Below are 17,410 nucleotides of genomic sequence, written 5' to 3'. Positions count from 1 at the left end.
GTACACACACAGCCCCTAGAGAAGACAATCCCGGCCTAAATCGACATCATCAACCTAAGTGAAGGGGAATAAGAAAAGAAAGAATCTGTTTTGCTCAATGAAATGTGTACACTATTGACTCGATGTATAATTTCCTTAAAATGAATTCTTACTTGAGTCATGTTTGACATAATACAGTTCAGACGCTGGCCTATCTGTCCTCCTCTCTTCTCAAAAACCTTCAGAAGTTTGTCAGACAGCACATCCAGCTGAGAGAGAAATCTTGATTGGAGGGGCAGGGTTGTTATACGCTTAAACTCCGCATTTATCAAAGAAAACAAAATATCACAGTCATAAAAATCAAGAAATCATTTCATTTTCTAAAGATGTCATGATTGTAGTTGTGTGCTTGCCTCAAAACGATGCAGAGAAACTAGTCCATGCATTTGTTACTTCAAGGCTAGCTTATTGTAACTCTTTATTATCAGGGTGAACCAAAAAGTCAGTGAAGTTGCTTCAGCTGATTCAACATGTATTGACCAGAGCACGGAGAAGGGACCACATCACTCCTGTTTTGGCTCTATAGTGAGAATAACTTTTTATATCAAGTACGAACAACCAGGTTAGACTACATTACATTTCATTTAGTTACGTTTTTTTCCAAAGCGACTTAAAATAAGTATGACTGATGTAAGACTACATATAAGAAACACCCTTATAGCCATTTCAACAAACAAAACATGATCACTTTGTGAAGGAGGCTTTATCGCAGAATGTTTGGCTTTTGCCTCTCACTTTCTGAATCACTTTTGCCTAATAAATCAGAACATGTGTATATCCCTGCAATGTTTGCAGTATGTAAATGTTATGAATAAATATTCAGAAATTGTCAGACTAATATCAGTTTTCAATTTGTTAAAGATCAAGTTTAAGTTAGTCAAGTAAATCACAGAAAACATTTGAATACTCACCATTTACTACAGAGCCTTTGGAACAATGTTCAAAGCAAGGCTGAGGTCAATCTTCTCCACACCAATTACCTATCACAGAAAAACTGATTTGAAATTATTTCGTTATTCACACACAAATAAAACAAAAATGTTCTGCTCCTTAAAGGCGACATTTACCATTTAATGATGTACCTTTAGGTTAATATGAACCGACTTCGGCCGAGATGGGCGCCTCCAGTGTAAAAAGCTACAGTTGCCTGTACAGAGATGTTTTCACCTCATGAACTCGAGCGCGATAAGTTCACCCAAAATTAAAAATAAATATCAGCGCTGTTTGAGCAACAGCCAACCCGATACATCTGGCCATTGTTGTCTGGTGTTCTTTATCAGAAAATACTTCTTTATAGAACTCGGCACAACAAGGTTGGTGGGTGATAGCCGCCGTGCTGTTGAGTTGCAATTATAACTTCCACAAGCTGAATGTTAAGACTCAGTAGCTTGGTGCTAAAGCTAGAATCAGTGGATATGTATTTTGCCGTTTAGTTTTCCATAGCATTCATTCATGCATATTTTACTTTTCCTCAGGACACTGACCATGAAGAACGATTGCTGAGAGGTGTGTCTGTGGCCATCCTCACCGTCATTGAAGATGATGATCATATCACCAAATGTGCGAGACGTGGCTGTTGTGTGGGAATGGACCATTGTACTGCAGGACCTGCCAGACCTCTCTACTGCCTTTCCTCTTCGGCCTACTTCATGCAATGAACATGGATTAGATTATCCAAAGGAGATGAGGTATACCTTTGAAGCCATTCAGACTATCTTTTACGAGCTTGGCTCTTGATGCTCGCAGCGCATAAGGTCTCGGAAAACAAAGCTTTTGCTGTGAATGTTAATGGGGAAGCCAGATATGACTTTAATCTATGTTTCGCCTGTTCCAGTGCATCGTGGTTAGTGCTCATGTAAAACCTCACAGCATTCATTTCATTTTAAGCATATAAGTTCTCTTCTGAAATAGAGAATCAAAGAATGTGTGGATGTGTAAGTTGCCAGTTCAAAAGAGGGGCATATCCAGTATTTCTACTGTTCAAGTTCATTGTTAGTGATCAGATAAAACTTCAATGTATGTACATGCTTGCACATGCAGTCATTTTAAGCATGAAGTCCCATTTGCCTGTGAAATTGAAATGTGTGAAATTGTGAGTTGCAGGTTGACAAGAGGCACTGGATTGTAATTGTTATATTTGTTTATTTTTAAATTCTTTGATTGTGATGTGCTGAAGAGGCTGAGGCCTAATTTATCACAATGATGTCAGGTGTGTGAATCCTATTTTGACCTGATGGATAAAAGCAGAAGCAGAAACGATCCTCAGAATCTGTGTTCAAAAGGCCATCATCATTTTCTGTTTAAAACAGCTTTGCTAGATGTTTATTATGTCAATAAATGTCCTTAACGTGTGCTATGTTGCAAAACGTGCATTTTTTCAAATCCATATCTTCAGCATGTGAAGAATGCATGTTATCAACGTCTAGCAAAGCTGCTTTAAACAGAAAATGATGATGGCATGGGGTCTGCGAGACACAGAGGAACTCAGCCTGAGCACACACACTCTCACAGCCAGGCTGTGTGTGTGTGTGGAAATCCGTTACGTCACTTTACTCAGGAAGTAAACAATGGAAAAAGAGAAATGTCCACCGAGGCGTTCTGGGGCAGCATAGACAGGTCTTCTCTGTGTTAGAGTTTTACTCCCTACAGGGTGTACTTTGAGGGTTTGTGACTCTGCAGACCGTTAACATGCAGAAAAAGCTTCATAACACACAAGGGGACGGGTAAGAACCAGGAAAGCATGACATGGGACCTTCAAGAGAGAATGTTTTTCGTGCTTGTGGACAAAAGATGTTACAAGATGTTCATATCATTGAATCTGAATAAAGAAACTGAATAAATAATGGGCTCTTTTTTTGTTTGTTGATTTTAGTTTATTTTCAATGTCCGACATCAATGTTGATTGCAACCTTCAGCGTGGCAATATCTCAATGTTGTTTCAATTACTTTTTGCTATCTTTGAGGGCTCTGATGTGGGCTAAAGTATTGTTAGAAACTGATCAATCTGTTCATAGTACTGGCAGCAGGGTCTCTGCTGTTAGCAGGGTCTGAGACTCACAGAGACCCACAGAGCACCATGCAGCACATGGCTTTTCTACCCAGGAATAAGTCTTTGAAAGGCGGGGGAAAGTGGTGATAGTGATAGCAGAAATAGTGATTCCAATGCAAAGAGAGTTTACCCAGAGAACAGGCTGCTCCACAGCACTTTACAAGCCAGGAAAAGTGATTGAATCCTGGGTATACATGTTTTAAATAGTCTGATACCTCCAGGGCGCATCACCGTATTTTACAAGCCAGGGAAGGTGCCTGAATCCTGGGTAAACATTGTTTAATTGTTTAAGTGTTTTTAAATGTGTGGAACAGTGTTTTGTCACTTTCAAAACTCTCCCGTCATTGACCGGAGAAATGGGGTCGATGTTGTATTCAATCTGACCATTAATATTCCAGTGAGACGAAGTACGTACAATGACCGGAGTGATCCCATGTTAATTTTGTCCCAAAACCGGAGCATTCCATCACCCTAATTTACGAAAAACCCCACCCGGTAAAATTTGACTGGAATCTGTCCGGATGGTGTGGCTCAAGGGGTCAATGGATGTCTAAGAGTCCGAAAGTTGACAATCCCCAGCACGACAAAGCGAACTTTGGTGTGAGGCAATAGGAACGGAAATGTGGGTGAGATGGTGGAGATAAAACACGTTGGAAGGGCGGTCGAGAGGATGTTACACCTGAAATGTGAGTGAGATACCTGTACTCATCTCAGAGGTACATATTGTACTTTTTACTGGACTACACTTATCTGACAGCTGCGGTTACTCTACAAAGGAAAAACCAGATCACCAAAGAGCAGTGAAGAGATCACTTTGTGTTGTTTTAATGAATATAGTTATTCAAGCTGTGTCCAGGAAGCAGAACTCTACACAACAGAGGCTGCAAAGAGTCCAGTCCGACACTCTGGATTATTCTGCAAAATTACACAAATGTAATGACTTCCTATGTTTTGATCAAACGCACTGCAGGTTAGTATAGCAGGAAACTCTGTTAAAGATCCCTTCCCACAAACTCTATTCACAAACACATCTGATCCTGTGAACGCAGCACAGACTGAGACTCAGTCTAACCAGTCAGACTGCATTCTGTCATAGTGAGGTGAGGACACACACACACACACACACACACACACACACACACACACACACACACACACACACACACACACACACACACACACACACACACACACACACACACACACACACACACACACACACACACACACACACACACACACACACACACACACACACACACACACACACACACACACACACACACTGAGACGCAGGATAGGAAGCGCCTTCACTTCACTTCGTCTGACGGACGCTGAAGTTGATGAAGCTCAGACGAGGCTGCTACTGATGAATCTCATGGCTAACAGTTCAGTAAGTAGAGCTGTGATTGGTTGATGTTGTTGATTGTTGTGGTCTCAGAAACGCTTGAGTTGATGAACGTGTGATTGTTTAAAGCTGGGAAACAAGATGGCCTCCGAGCTGTGCGAGCAGAGAGAGAGTGCAGGTTAGTTTGAAGAGTTCCCTGTGAGGAGGAAGAGGAGTTCAGGCTGATGGGGGTCAATCTGTCAGGAGGGCTACTGATGTGGAGGGAGAGGCAACTTGAGGGCACTAGGACCCAGCAGCCATCAGAGAGCTCACCTGGGCCTTTGCTCCTGAAACACCTGAGAGACTCTGGCTGCGTTTCATTGGTCGATCAACACGCCCTCCTGACCCCCCCTCAGGAACTCTGATCTAAAGTCTAAACAGTGAAACTCAAACGTCTTAATGCAGTATTCTCACCTTGTTACATGTGTCCTGATAATGAAGAAGTGTACTTGTACTAGACTGTAAAGTTACAACATGTACTTACAGCCAATATCTGTATCTGATGGCATTAGAATATATTCTATAAACTGTCATTCAACGGGAACTGTTTAACTACTTTTGCTGACAGTCTTTTAACTTATTTCTAAGTTTTCTGTTTTCACAGAGCACATTAAGGTTTTAGTTTCTGATGAAACTGTGAGGGACTCTTTCTCTGTTGTAGTCTTCTCTTCAGGTGTTCTGTGTTAAACACCAGCTGAGCAGGACGGAAGCCATTTTGTTTCTTAGTCTTCATTGTAAAAAAAAATAACTCAAGTCCAAACACGTCAACAAACGAAAAGAAAAGGTGTGTTCAATTCAGTCGGGAAGCTCAAATATGGGCCAAAAATAAAAGCTAAAGGTGTTGGAGGAGGAGGAGGAGGAGGAGGAGGAGGAGGAGTTAAACAGGAAACAGGTAAATGGAGGACCTCCAGTGGTCACTCTGAGGAACTACAGCTGGTTTATGGTTTCTCACAGAGGAGGACGAAGGACTCAGATCTTTAGTTTCAGAAACATTAGTGAAACCACAGTGTGATAATAATCTGTTTCAGGTCCTCTATTCAACACTTCACTAAAGTACAAGTTTAAACATCAAAATATACTTAAAGTGCTAAAGTACTCATTCTGCACCAGTTCATAATAATATGTTTCACATTATTTAATAATAATAATGAATGAATCCGTCTGTTCACTTTAATGTAACAGCTGGTAAAGGAGGAGCTTTTTCTTTTTTAAATAAAGGTCATATACAGTACATTGTGCCTCGTGATTTTCACCAAGGAATCATATTTGAATATATAGTTAAGGCAGGACAATTTGGTGATTATATTTAGTGTTATTAATCTAGATCTGAAACGTTTACACAACATGTTCTTAACGTAAGTTATCACTTAAATGCAGGGCCGTGGGAAGTAGGGGCGCTGAGGGTGCTGCAGCACCCCCTGGTGGAGGACAGGGGATCTGCACTTCCACAAGATTAAATACAAATATAATAAATAAAATAAAATAAAATGAATTTTCAGCCTTGACGTAACAACATTCATAATTAAGTAAAGATAACACCCTTTTCACCCCGGTTACATTTTCCATTTGCCCCGTACGATGGGCGCTTTAAGTGATGAAAGTGGGGGATGTTGGCTTATCAGGCGCCCGCAGCTCACGGCCAGCGTGAGAGAGAGATAGATAGAGAGGGGGTGCACCTGTACCGGCGGGGAATGTTGTTAGCTTCTGCTAACGGATATAAGAAGCTCTTTCTTCAATAATGTGGAGGGAGAGTTCTGTCCTGTCAGACTGAGAGGCTCAGTCAGGCAAAGGACTCTGAGTGTTTAGATAGTTCACTTTAGTCTAAATTATCACAGTGGGTCTCAAACGTTTTGATCACAATTTATGTAAAAACATATTTCCAAGGCACTCCTTTATAATTATTAGGATAAATAAAAACAGGTTTGAAATCATTCCAATGTATACTATAAGACAGTAAACCAAAAATATCGTTTAAAACTGGAGAGATTTAAAAATATGCATAAATAAATAAATGTTAACTGATGAGATATAAATGAACCACAAAAATAAAATAAGTTAGCCTACATTTATTTGTTATTGGCTATGGTAGGTTATCGGTTATGTTCACATACTTATTTGATTATTAAAATGCAAACCGATCTTTTTCATATGGGTGTTTAGAGTTGTATCCCCTAGATCAGTCTCTAGTAATTGGGCGCTCAAAGTGCATCAGATTGAAGCATTTTACTTTAAAATGTTAAAAACAATCTTCCCGGGGGGGCACCCCCGGACCCCCCTTGAGGATGTGAAGTCCACCCCCCAGTTAAAACATGTTCAATGTTCATGCAATACTAAATAGTATACATTTGAAGCCTTTTTATATAAGCTGTCCACCATGTCAATATGTTTCTCTGTTTGTAGTGTCTTTTGTAGAGGTTTTTCATTGCCAGCTAAAATCTTGCCAATAGGGCAGCAAATTGGTCAAAACCGGCCCTGGTGTCATCCCCACAGCACCCCCCATTTGAAACATGTTCCCACGGCTATGCTTAAATGCTTACCTAAAAGCTGAACTGAAGTACAACACCTGAGTCAAGGTGCAGCAGTGAAATCCTGCATCAGCTCCATCTGGTGGAGCTTCCTCTGCTCTGATTGGTCCTCACCACTGACTCAGGACAATAAGCAGACTCTTCTCTGTCCAATCACAAACTACTAGTGTGCTCCTTTATTAAAGGACCTAAAATAATACAGAACATCAATTTATCGTTCGTTTAAAAAAAAAAATCAGTACATTTATTTTCTTCATATTTATTTTTTACCCTCCAAATCTTCTGCTCTGAACTCCAAACACAGTTTCCTGTTGGCTGTTTAAAATGTATGAACCTCTGAAACAGAGGAAGATTTGAAGGCTTGCTGAGCTCTTCAGAGTCCGTCCAATAGAAGTGATCTGCACAGAAAGGCCAAGAATAATCCACATGAAGGATGTTCCTGAAGTCTTCAAACCGTCCTGAAGACCACAGAGCATTGAGAGGGTCTTTAAGACGCTGCAGCTCACAGAGCCAACAACATGGAAACTGTCTCATGAGTGTTTTAGTTTGGAGGTGTGAGAGCTCTGTGTCCTGATGAGATAATGTGTGGTTCTCCAGCAGGTGGTTGTGTGTGTGTGAAGGTGTGAGCTCTGCTATGAATCCCTCTGAGGACACTGAACCCGCTCTGAGTGGGGACCCTGAACGCCTCACCAAAGCTCAGAGGTGAGATGAAGACCTCTGACTGTCCTCTCCTCCAGAGCTCAGCAGGCATTATTCACACTCTGTGTGTGTGTTGTGTTGAAGCCCAGAGCAGCAGCATGGACCTGGACCTGGACCTGGACCTGGACCTGGACCCAGCTGTGTGTCCATAAAGAGTGACCGGTCTAGAGATGAACCTTTATATTTTAAAGGCCGCCCTTCAGAGACAGAGTAAGTGGACGTCATGTGACTTCATTATATCAGCAGCAGTAGAAAACTTGTTGTTACTGAAGAACAGAGACCTCTTATTGAAGCTGAGGGAGGGACTACCAAGGTGTGTTCAGCCTGAAGCCAGAGTGTAACGTGTCAGAGAGGCTCAATAAAAGAAGCCTTCAATACCATAGCAGGTAAAATATTTAAAGCACTGTTTCAACAATAAATAAAGTTCAGTTTGTCCACAAACTAAAGTGGTTTTCCATCATTATGGTAGAGTTTCAGACCTAAATGCTGTAGAATGAGCAGGTATCACATTAGGAATAAATGGGAGGCAATGAGAGAGCATTGGGTAGTCAAATAAATACATGACTTCATTCACCACAGTACCCTCTTGTATGTGCCGTCTTCTCTGTCTTTGTGGCTCATATATTGGTGTTCTACTGCAGATCAGTAAAATAGAGAATACTGAAAAAGAAAAAGGTGGCAGGAGATAACCAAACCTGCTGAGATCCAATCAAACAGCTCCGGACTAGAGTTCGGACAGGCTCACCAAATCAATATATTCTCAAGTATTCTGATGAAACAGGGTAAATATATCTGTCCCTGTTGTAACACTTACTGAGAAAATCACGCAGGTACTTTCTTATAAATACGTGGGTGTCCTGACAGACCCTTCTGTTCTAGAAAGACCACATAGAATCTGAAAAAGACAAAACAAATAATAGAGTAGAGAGTAGATAAAGTTTTATTTTTTACATCTGTGATTTTAGAGTATTTTGCAGTACTGTAATACTACACGGTGCAGGTCCACCTCTTTAAAATCAAAACTGCTCCACCAGTCTTTCAGAGAATCTGCTCAAAGGTCGTAGGTCAACATTTGAGAGCCTCTCTGAATCATCCTACCATCACAACCTTTAGAAGCTGGCCAACCACGTTATCTCTGACCCAACCATGATTATGTAATGAGTGAAATCCCAGGTCAGATGAACATGGTGTCTTCAGTGACTGTGTTGTTATGGTAAATATCTGGTTCCTTGTTTCTTGTCTTGATGTTTGTCCTCGTTGACGTTGCTAAAGGAGCTGCTGTGATGCCAGAAGCATGTCAGACTTGATCTGATAATAAAGTATTCTCATGTTGTTATATGGTGCTCTGAGCTCTGATCTGACTAAGTGTTAGTGTGATGGAGACTAGGAGATGTTTTAAGTTTTCGATGACCATTATGTGCGTACCTGTCTAAGGACTGCAGATAGAAATGATCTTAATCTGGCATAACTCATCCCTTCTTTGAGATTCATGTATTTATAAGCATGGCCCCTGTTTATTAAACACATTCTAATATGAATAGTATTTAGGACCATTGTGACGGTCCAGATTCCTAACTGTTTGTTTCTCATGTTTCAGGAGGAGGCTGGAGGAACCTGAACCCAGCTGTGTGTCCATGAAGAGTGACTGGTCTATGGAAAAACCTATTTACTTCAAAGATGGACGACACTCTGTTGGTCAAAGGTGAGGATTGAAAGTTGATAACCCCCTTCATGGTACCTGCTGCTCTGCTTTCAGGTTGTATTGACCCAGCTAAGAAAGTGTGGCTCTGTTGAATTTTCTTGGTGAGACACTTCTCTGGTTCCTTTCTAATAAAAGCAGCTTTGATCATTTATAAGGCGTATCAGGTTTGAAAGCTTTAAGCACCATAAACACCAACTTGGCAATAAACCTGTTTCTGAATCTGATGAAGGTTTCTTTAAATAAAGAAATCAGGGTCATGTTTACCTTCAGTGTTTCTCATCTGAGTTACATTTCTTTCCTTCTTAAGTAAAGCTAGAGTTTTGTAATCCTGCAGCTTGCGTCCAAAGGGAGGGAAACTCAACTGTGTGGACGTCTAGTCCAGCTTATGATCAGCTCTGTGTGAATACATACCTGAGTGTTTCCCATTGCTCCTCGTCAGTCGGAGGTCAATGTTTCCCTGTATTTGCAGCAGGTTTTGCTTCTCATTTCTAAAATGTGTAATTGCTGTGTGGTGTTTTGCTCTTCACCTGGTGCTCTATTGAACAATTAAACAGCTCTTGATCAAATTAAATGTAATTGTTAAACCTTAATCAAAGATTACAGTCACTGATTACTTTCATTTTGGTGCGTGGCCCTTCTTAGTATTTAGTGTTGCTGATAGTCAAGGATGAGTGATATCACTGCCCTTTAACCTTTGTACCAATTCATGTGTCTATAAAATGTTATTTTGAGGTTTTAGTTTAAAATAAAAATTGGCAATAACTTCTACAGCTGCTAAAGTTGGTACTCCGTGCGAGGCCCAGACAAATCCAGTGATCTAACCTTTCTCCTGTTGCTCACACATGCACCTGATCCACATTTCCAGCACCACTGAAGCATATCAGAGATAATGTGAGTTGTTTCTTCATGATTCCTCACAGAGAGGACCAGCAGAGCTCAGAGGTTCCCAGAGGTCAGTCTGCCCAGCAGCATCAGACACAGCTGGACTCCACATTTATGGTCTGTACATGAACTACAGCTACTTCACATCTGTTCTGCTCACAGTCAACTCCATGATGCACTTTGTAGATCAGTGGATGGTCAGTCTGTCCAACATGGATCTGATGTTTGGTGACTTTAGTTTGATTGTGTTGTTCATGTATTCTGTTCCAGCTGCTGGAGGACAACATCATCACTTTTGTGAAGAACGAGCTGAAGAAGATCCAGGAGGTTCTGAGTTCAGATTACCCAGAATGCTTAGAGAGTCAGAGGGAGGATGAGGAGGTGTTGGACGGTGAGGATGAAGAGCAGAGGAGGAGCAGCAGAGAGGCATTTCTGAACATCACACTGCACTTCCTGAGGAGCATGGAGCAGGAGGAGCTGGCTGACCGTCTGCAGAGCAGTAAGAGGGTTTCTATAGAGATTTAACAAGCTGGACAAATGTTGACTAAAGTCTCAAGAGATGGAACAAAGTATATTCAGATCTTTATTCTTTAAGGATGTATCTGACTCATTGATCTGATTTGTTGTGTGTTCATTCAGGAAGTCCTTCTGGAGTGTGTCAGCGTGAACTCAAGTCTAACCTGCAGGAGAGGTTCCAGTGTGTGTTTGAGGGCATTGCTAAAGCAGGAAACCCAACCCTTCTGAACCAGATCTACACAGAGCTCTACATCACAGAGGGGGGGTCTGCAGAGGTCAACAAGGAACATGAGGTCAGACAGATTGAAACAGCATCCAGGAAACCAGACAGACCAGAAACAACCATCAGACAAGAAGACCTCTTTAAAGCCTCACCTGGAAGAGATGCACCAATCAGAGCAGTGATGACAAAGGGCGTGGCTGGCATTGGGAAAACAGTCTTAACACAGAAGTTCACTCTGGACTGGGCTGAAGGCAAAGCCAACCAGGACATCCAGTTCATATTTCCATTCACCTTCAGAGAGCTGAATGTGGTGAGAGAGAACAAGTACAGCTTGGTGGAACTTGTTCATCACTTCTTCTCTGAAACCAGAGACGCAGGAATCTGCAGGTTTGATCAGTTCCCGGTTGTGTTCATCTTTGACGGTCTGGATGAGAGTCGACTTCCTCTGGACTTCCTCAACACTGAGATCCTGACTGATGTCACAGAGTCCACCTCAGTGGATGTGCTGCTGACAAACCTCATCAGGGGGAAGCTGCTTCCCTCTGCTCGCCTCTGGATAACCACACGACCTGCAGCAGCCAATCAGATCCCTCCTGAGTGTGTGGACATGGTGACAGAGGTCCGAGGGTTCACTGACCCACAGAAGGAGGAGTACTTCAGGAAGAGGTTCAGAGATCAGGAGCAGGCCGGCACCATCATCTCCCACATCAAGACCTCACGAAGCCTCCACATCATGTGCCACATCCCAGTCTTCTGCTGGATCTCTGCTTCAGTTCTGGAGGAGGTGTTGAAAACCAGAGAGGGAGGAGAGCTGCCCAAGACCCTGACTGAGATGTACATCCACTTCCTGGTGGTTCAGTCCAAAGTGAAGAACATCAAGTATGATGGAGGAGCTGAGACAGATCCACACTGGAGTCCAAAGAGCAGGAAGATGATGGAGGCTCTGGGGAAACTGGCTTTTGAGCAGCTGCAGAAAGGCAACCTGATCTTCTATGAGTCCGACCTGACAGAGTGTGGCATCGATATCAGAGCAGCCTCAGTGTACTCAGGAGTGTTCACACAGGTCTTTAGAGAGGAGAGAGGACTGTACCAGAGGGACAAGGTGTTCTGCTTCGTCCATCTGAGCGTTCAGGAGTTTCTGGCCGCTCTTCATGTCCATCGAAAATGTATCAATTCTCATATCAACCTGCTGTCAGAAGAACCAACAAACTCCAGGCGTCCTAAAGTCTTCAGAGCCAAACCTGAACTAACACATCTCTACCAGAGTGCTGTGGACCAGGCCTTACAGAGTCCAAACGGACACCTGGACTTGTTCCTCCGCTTCCTCCTGGGTCTTTCACTGGAGACCAATCAGAAACTCCTACGTGGTCTACTGACAGAAACAGGAAGTAGCTCAGAGACCAATCAGGAAACAGTCCAGTACATCAAGAAGAAGATGGATGAAGATCTGTCTCCAGAGAGAAGCATCAACCTGTTCCACTGTCTGAATGAACTGAATGATGGTTCTCTAGTGGAGCAGATCCAACAGTCCCTGAGTTCAGGAAGTCTCTCCACAGATAATCTGTCTCCTGCTCAGTGGTCAGCTCTGGTCTTCATCTTACTGTCATCAGAAGAAGATCTGGACGTGTTTGACCTGAAGAAATACTCTGCTTCAGAGGAGGCTCTTCTGAGGCTGCTGCCAGTGGTCAAAGCCTCCAGGAAGGCTCTGTGAGTACAGAAACATTCATATATCATGAAGTAGTGGTGGTCTAATGCAGTGTTTCCCAACCGGGGGTACGCGTAACCCTAGTGGTACGCGAGGGAACTTCAGGGGGTACGTGGAATTCCAAGGTGACAAGTAAAAATAATAATAATCCCGTCAAAAATGATATTGCGCGATTAGTTTCCCTAGGGAGACAATAGTCTGTTTCACAACCGCGCCAAAATCCCACAATGAAAACAGCTGCTTACCTGCAGCCAGAAAAAAACTGGTAGGTCTGCACTATGGATAAATGGCTGAAACGTCCGCTTGCTCTGGATTCAGGCCAGGAGGAGCCCGCAGAGAAACGTAAGAAAGAGGCCAAACTGAAACCAAGGCAGTACAGTGAAACATATATATTATTTGGATTCATTTCTACTTCTGCGGACCCACCGCAGCCTCAGTGCTTCTTTTGCGGTGAAGTCCTGGCTAATAGTGCGATGAAGCCAGCGCATTTACAGAGACACCAGAGCACCAAACATTCGGGAAGTGTCGATAAAAGTGAAGAATTTTACAAACGAAAGCTGTCGGAACTTTTAAGTCGAGCCAGACAGTAATGATGAAAGCCACGAATGTGTCAATGAAAGCACTCGAGGCATCTTACGCCGTGTCCCTGCTTGTGGCTAAATAAAAAAAACCTCACTCTATTGTTGAGGAGCTCATTCTCTCGGCAGCGACTGCGTTGGCCGAAATTATGATAGACAAGAAAGCAGCCGAAGCACTCAAGAAAGTTCCCCTGTTGAATAACACCGTATCCCGTCGGATCAATGATATGTCTGTTAATATAATTGGACAAGTGGTGAACAAAATGAAACTAGCCGGTCAGTTCGCTTTGCAGCTGGATGAAATTACAGACGTGAGTGGAGAAGCGCAGCTCCTGTCCTTCGTGCGTTACAAAGATGCGTCGGACATAAACGAGCATATTTTATTTTGCAAAACGCTGCCAGGAAAGACAACTGGGGAAGAATTGTTCCAGGTTATCGACAGCTTCTTCAGAGAACATCATCTGCAGTGGAAAACCTGCAGCCACATCTGATGGAGCAGCTGCGATGACGGGGCGTGTAAAGGGACTTTTTGGGCACGTAAGAAAGGTAAATCCCGACATTAAATGGATGCATTGTATTATTCATCGTGAAGCACTAGCTAGCAAGAGGATGAGCCCTGATTTAAGTGCTGTTATGGATGATGCTGTGAAGAGGATAAACTTCATCCAATCTCGGCCATTGAATCACAGGCTGTTTGAAACTCTTTGTCATGAGAACGGCACAGAGCACGATCAGCTATTGCTTCACACAGACGTGCGCTGGCTGTCTCGTGGGAAAATGTTACTGAGACTTTATGAACTTCGCAATGAAGTTTTTTTGTTATTGACGGAGCATCTGCATCCTCTTGCTGTGCAGCTTGAGGATGACAAGTGGGTGGTGCGCCTGGCATATCTTGCTGATGTGTTTACCAAACTCAACGAGCTCAACCTATCACTTCAGGGCAAGGAGTCACATATCCTGAAATTGTATGACAAAGTTCAAGGATTCACAAAAAAGCTCAAACTATGGGAGAGGAAATGTGATGAGGGAGACGGCATACTTGCAAACCTTTAGACGTCAGAAATCGGGATTATTTCAAAATGCAAAATGGGGGGGGTGCTAGTGGAGTGGATCGCCGGAGCTGTTAGATTAACATTAACATGCTTATTGTAGTTGTAAGTGCACTGCCTTGCGGCCTGTAGCGCCGTCCTTGATGGAGCATATGTGTGGGCTGGACCTGTATTTTAGGAAAGGAGTGAGCAGAGAGTAGAGTAGTTATCGATTCTTGTTCTGTTTTTCTGTGAATATCTGCCTCACCCACTCAGACTTTGAGTTGCGCGCGCTACTAAAGAGACGTGTTACCATGGAAACCAAACAATGCTGCAGCTGTATTAAAGTCCGAGTGGAAACTGTCGTGTGTAAATCTGATTTTGTCAGAAATCGGGAGAAATGCGGGAGAAATATGACCCCGGGAGGAAACCGGGAGAGAGTAATGAAATCGGGAGTCTCCCGCGAAAATCGGGAGGGTTGACAAGTATGGGGAGACGTGAGCTCTTTCCCACTACTCAATGCCCATCTTGCCACAACTGCTGTTGCCAGGGGTCCAGACCGTCCAGTGGTCAAACTGGTGCAAGCACACCTGTCCAAACTCTGCACTGATTTCAGCCATTATTTTCAGGACATTGAAAATAAGTCAGAAAGACTGGATTGGGTGAGGAACCCATTCATTGTGAGTGAGAGCAGCAACAGCCTTCCAGCAATGCTGCAGGAGCCTCTGATGGAATTATCATCTGACCGTGGTCTGAAGATGGCATATGCTGAGAAATCATTGACTGAGTTTTGGTGTGATGTGGAGAAGGAATATCCTGAACTGTGAAAACATGCACTGATTGAACTTTTGCCGTTTGGTTCTACTTATTTGTGTGAGGTGACCTTCTCAGCTTTAACACACATCAAAACCAAGCAGAGGAACAGACTGGATGTGGAGACCAGCCTGGTCACAGCTGTTTCCACACTGCCTCCAGAACTATCAAAGCTTATGAAAGACAAGCAAGCTCAAGTGTCTCATTAAAGCTCACATGACTGGTGAAAAGAAACTGCTAGGCCTATACTGATTCTGGATATTATTTTGCGAAGTGTTTTGTTCCCGAATTAAAGTTAATTGCCTGTTTAAAGGGGACTTATTCAAAGGGGCTCCAGGTTTAAGACTAAATGTTACAAGATATATAGCAAAGATAAGTTGATTATTTTGATTTCATATGTATTTATTTGATTACATTATTTATTTTCAAGGAAACATATTCATTTTTATTGAGTGATTTAAGTTAAAATTAAGAAAATGCCTGAGAATTAGATGTTCAAATTAAGGAGATGAAATAAAGTTATTTTCATTCAATAATCAGTTACGTTCTACTTGTGAAGGATCATCAGCACATATGAGTGAGGGGGTACTCATGGTATGACAAAAGGCTGAGGGGGTACACAAGACAAAAAAGGTTGGGAACCACTGGTCTAATGGATAGTGAAGTGGGATGAAGATAGGAACGTTGTGAGTTCAATTCCCGCCAGGAACACCACCACTAGTGTGCCCTTGAGTAAGGCACTTAGTCCTTAGTTTCTCCAGGGAGAATGTCCCTGTAATTGTAAGTCGCTTTGGATAAAAGCGTCAGCTAAATGAAATGTAAAGTAAATATTATGCTCATCTTTTTAAAATATTGTTTGTACTTTCTTTATCAGACTGAGTGGCTGTAAGCTTTCAGAGAGAAGCTGTGCAGCTCTGTCCTCAGTCCTCAGCTCCCAGTCCTCTAGTCTGAGAGAGCTGGACCTGAGTAACAACGACCTGCAGGATTCAGCAGTGAAGCTGCTGTCTGCTGGACTGGAGAGTCCTCACTGTACTCTGGAGACTCTCAGGTCAGGATACATCAATACGTTGAGCTCCCTTTTGAATATTTATTGATGTATTGGGCTGCTGTTGCCCAGAAGGGAAATAGGCGATAACCAATGTGAGGGTTATTGATTCGATCCCCTCTCCATGAGGTTAACATGTCAAAGTGTCCTTGGCAAAGATACTTGACCTCAAATTATTTTCTAGACATTGTATTGAAGTGTTTGTTAGTTGCTTCAGTAAAAGCCTAAGCTGAAATAACATGTATGATTACTGGATGAGTTTTCTAAGTTCACTGTACTCAAGTTATTTTTCAACCCAGTTGTGATCGTCAATTTTCAGACCCTATGTAACATAATATACTTTACAGTTTTTCTGTTTTGCCCAGGAAAACATGTTATATAAAAACAAAGTCCACTTTAACATTTGCTTCCATTTATTTTGTTGTCTCTTCAGACTGAGTGTATGTAACCTGTCAGAGAGAAGCTGTGCAGCTCTGTCCTCAGTCCTCAGCTCCCAGTCCTCTAGTCTGAGAGATCTGGACCTGAGTAACAACGACCTGCAGGATTCAGGAGTGAAGCTGCTGTCTGCTGGACTGGAGAGTCCTCACTGTACTCTGGAGACTCTCAGGTCAGGATTCATTGATATGTTGAGTTTCCTTTTTTGGATGTATTTAACTTACTATAGTAAATGAACTATTTTTAAACCCGTTAAATTATTCTTTGCTGTTGTGTTCAGGTGCAAATCTACACACTCTTCTCCCTTTCTACTTTTGATACATTTTTAACATTGGCTTTCAATCCACCATGTATGCAAAATCTTTGCCATCAGTTCAAATAATGTAGGATTCCTCGTATTTATGATTATAGGGTCTTAATATTTTGTTTTTGAATTTGTAAAAAGGAGTAAATGCTGAACTTTTAATTTAAATGTTTGTCCCTTCAGACTGAGTTATTGTGAGCTGTCAGAGAGAAGCTGTGCAGCTCTGTCCTCAGTCCTCAGCTCCCAGTCCTCTAGTCTGAGAGAGCTGGACCTGAGTAACAACGACCTGCAGGATTCAGGAGTGAAGCTGCTGTCTTCTGGACTGGAGAGTCCTCACTGTGCTCTGGAGACTCTCAGGTCAGATTTCTTATTTTATCTTAAATGATTGTCTCTCTCTCTCTCTCTCTGCTTATTTACAATCTCCTTCTTTCTCTTCCTATTTTTAAATCAGTCAGGTAACCAAACGCAAAGTCTTCTTTT

The 17,410-nt window shown here is 42.5% G+C and overlaps 2 protein-coding genes across 2 annotated transcripts in view; both read left to right on the top strand.

Moving 5' to 3' along the window:
* LOC307044213 (uncharacterized protein) overlaps positions 1-17,410 on the top strand; it is a 305,770-nt gene that overhangs the window by 30,981 nt on the left and 257,379 nt on the right. The window contains exon 11 of the mRNA XM_079689294.1: positions 17,114-17,287. Coding sequence (XP_079545420.1) covers positions 17,114-17,287 — 174 coding nt within the window. The remainder of the gene's footprint in view (positions 1-17,113; positions 17,288-17,410) is intronic.
* On the top strand, positions 7,635-16,639 carry LOC307042897 (NLR family CARD domain-containing protein 3-like; the record flags this gene model as incomplete). The annotated part of the gene is made up of 8 exons (XM_079687056.1): positions 7,635-7,702; positions 9,297-9,401; positions 10,322-10,400; positions 10,554-10,782; positions 10,923-12,729; positions 16,021-16,194; positions 16,511-16,517; positions 16,625-16,639. 8 exons carry the CDS (start codon positions 7,635-7,637, stop codon positions 16,637-16,639), a joined length of 2,484 nt encoding a protein of 827 aa, XP_079543182.1.

The sequence above is a fragment of the Notothenia rossii genome (genome assembly GCF_949606895.1).
Source record: "Notothenia rossii genome assembly, chromosome: 6".
In the NCBI taxonomy this organism is placed as follows: domain Eukaryota; kingdom Metazoa; phylum Chordata; class Actinopteri; order Perciformes; family Nototheniidae; genus Notothenia; species Notothenia rossii.
This window is presented reverse-complemented; position numbering and strand designations above follow the sequence as displayed.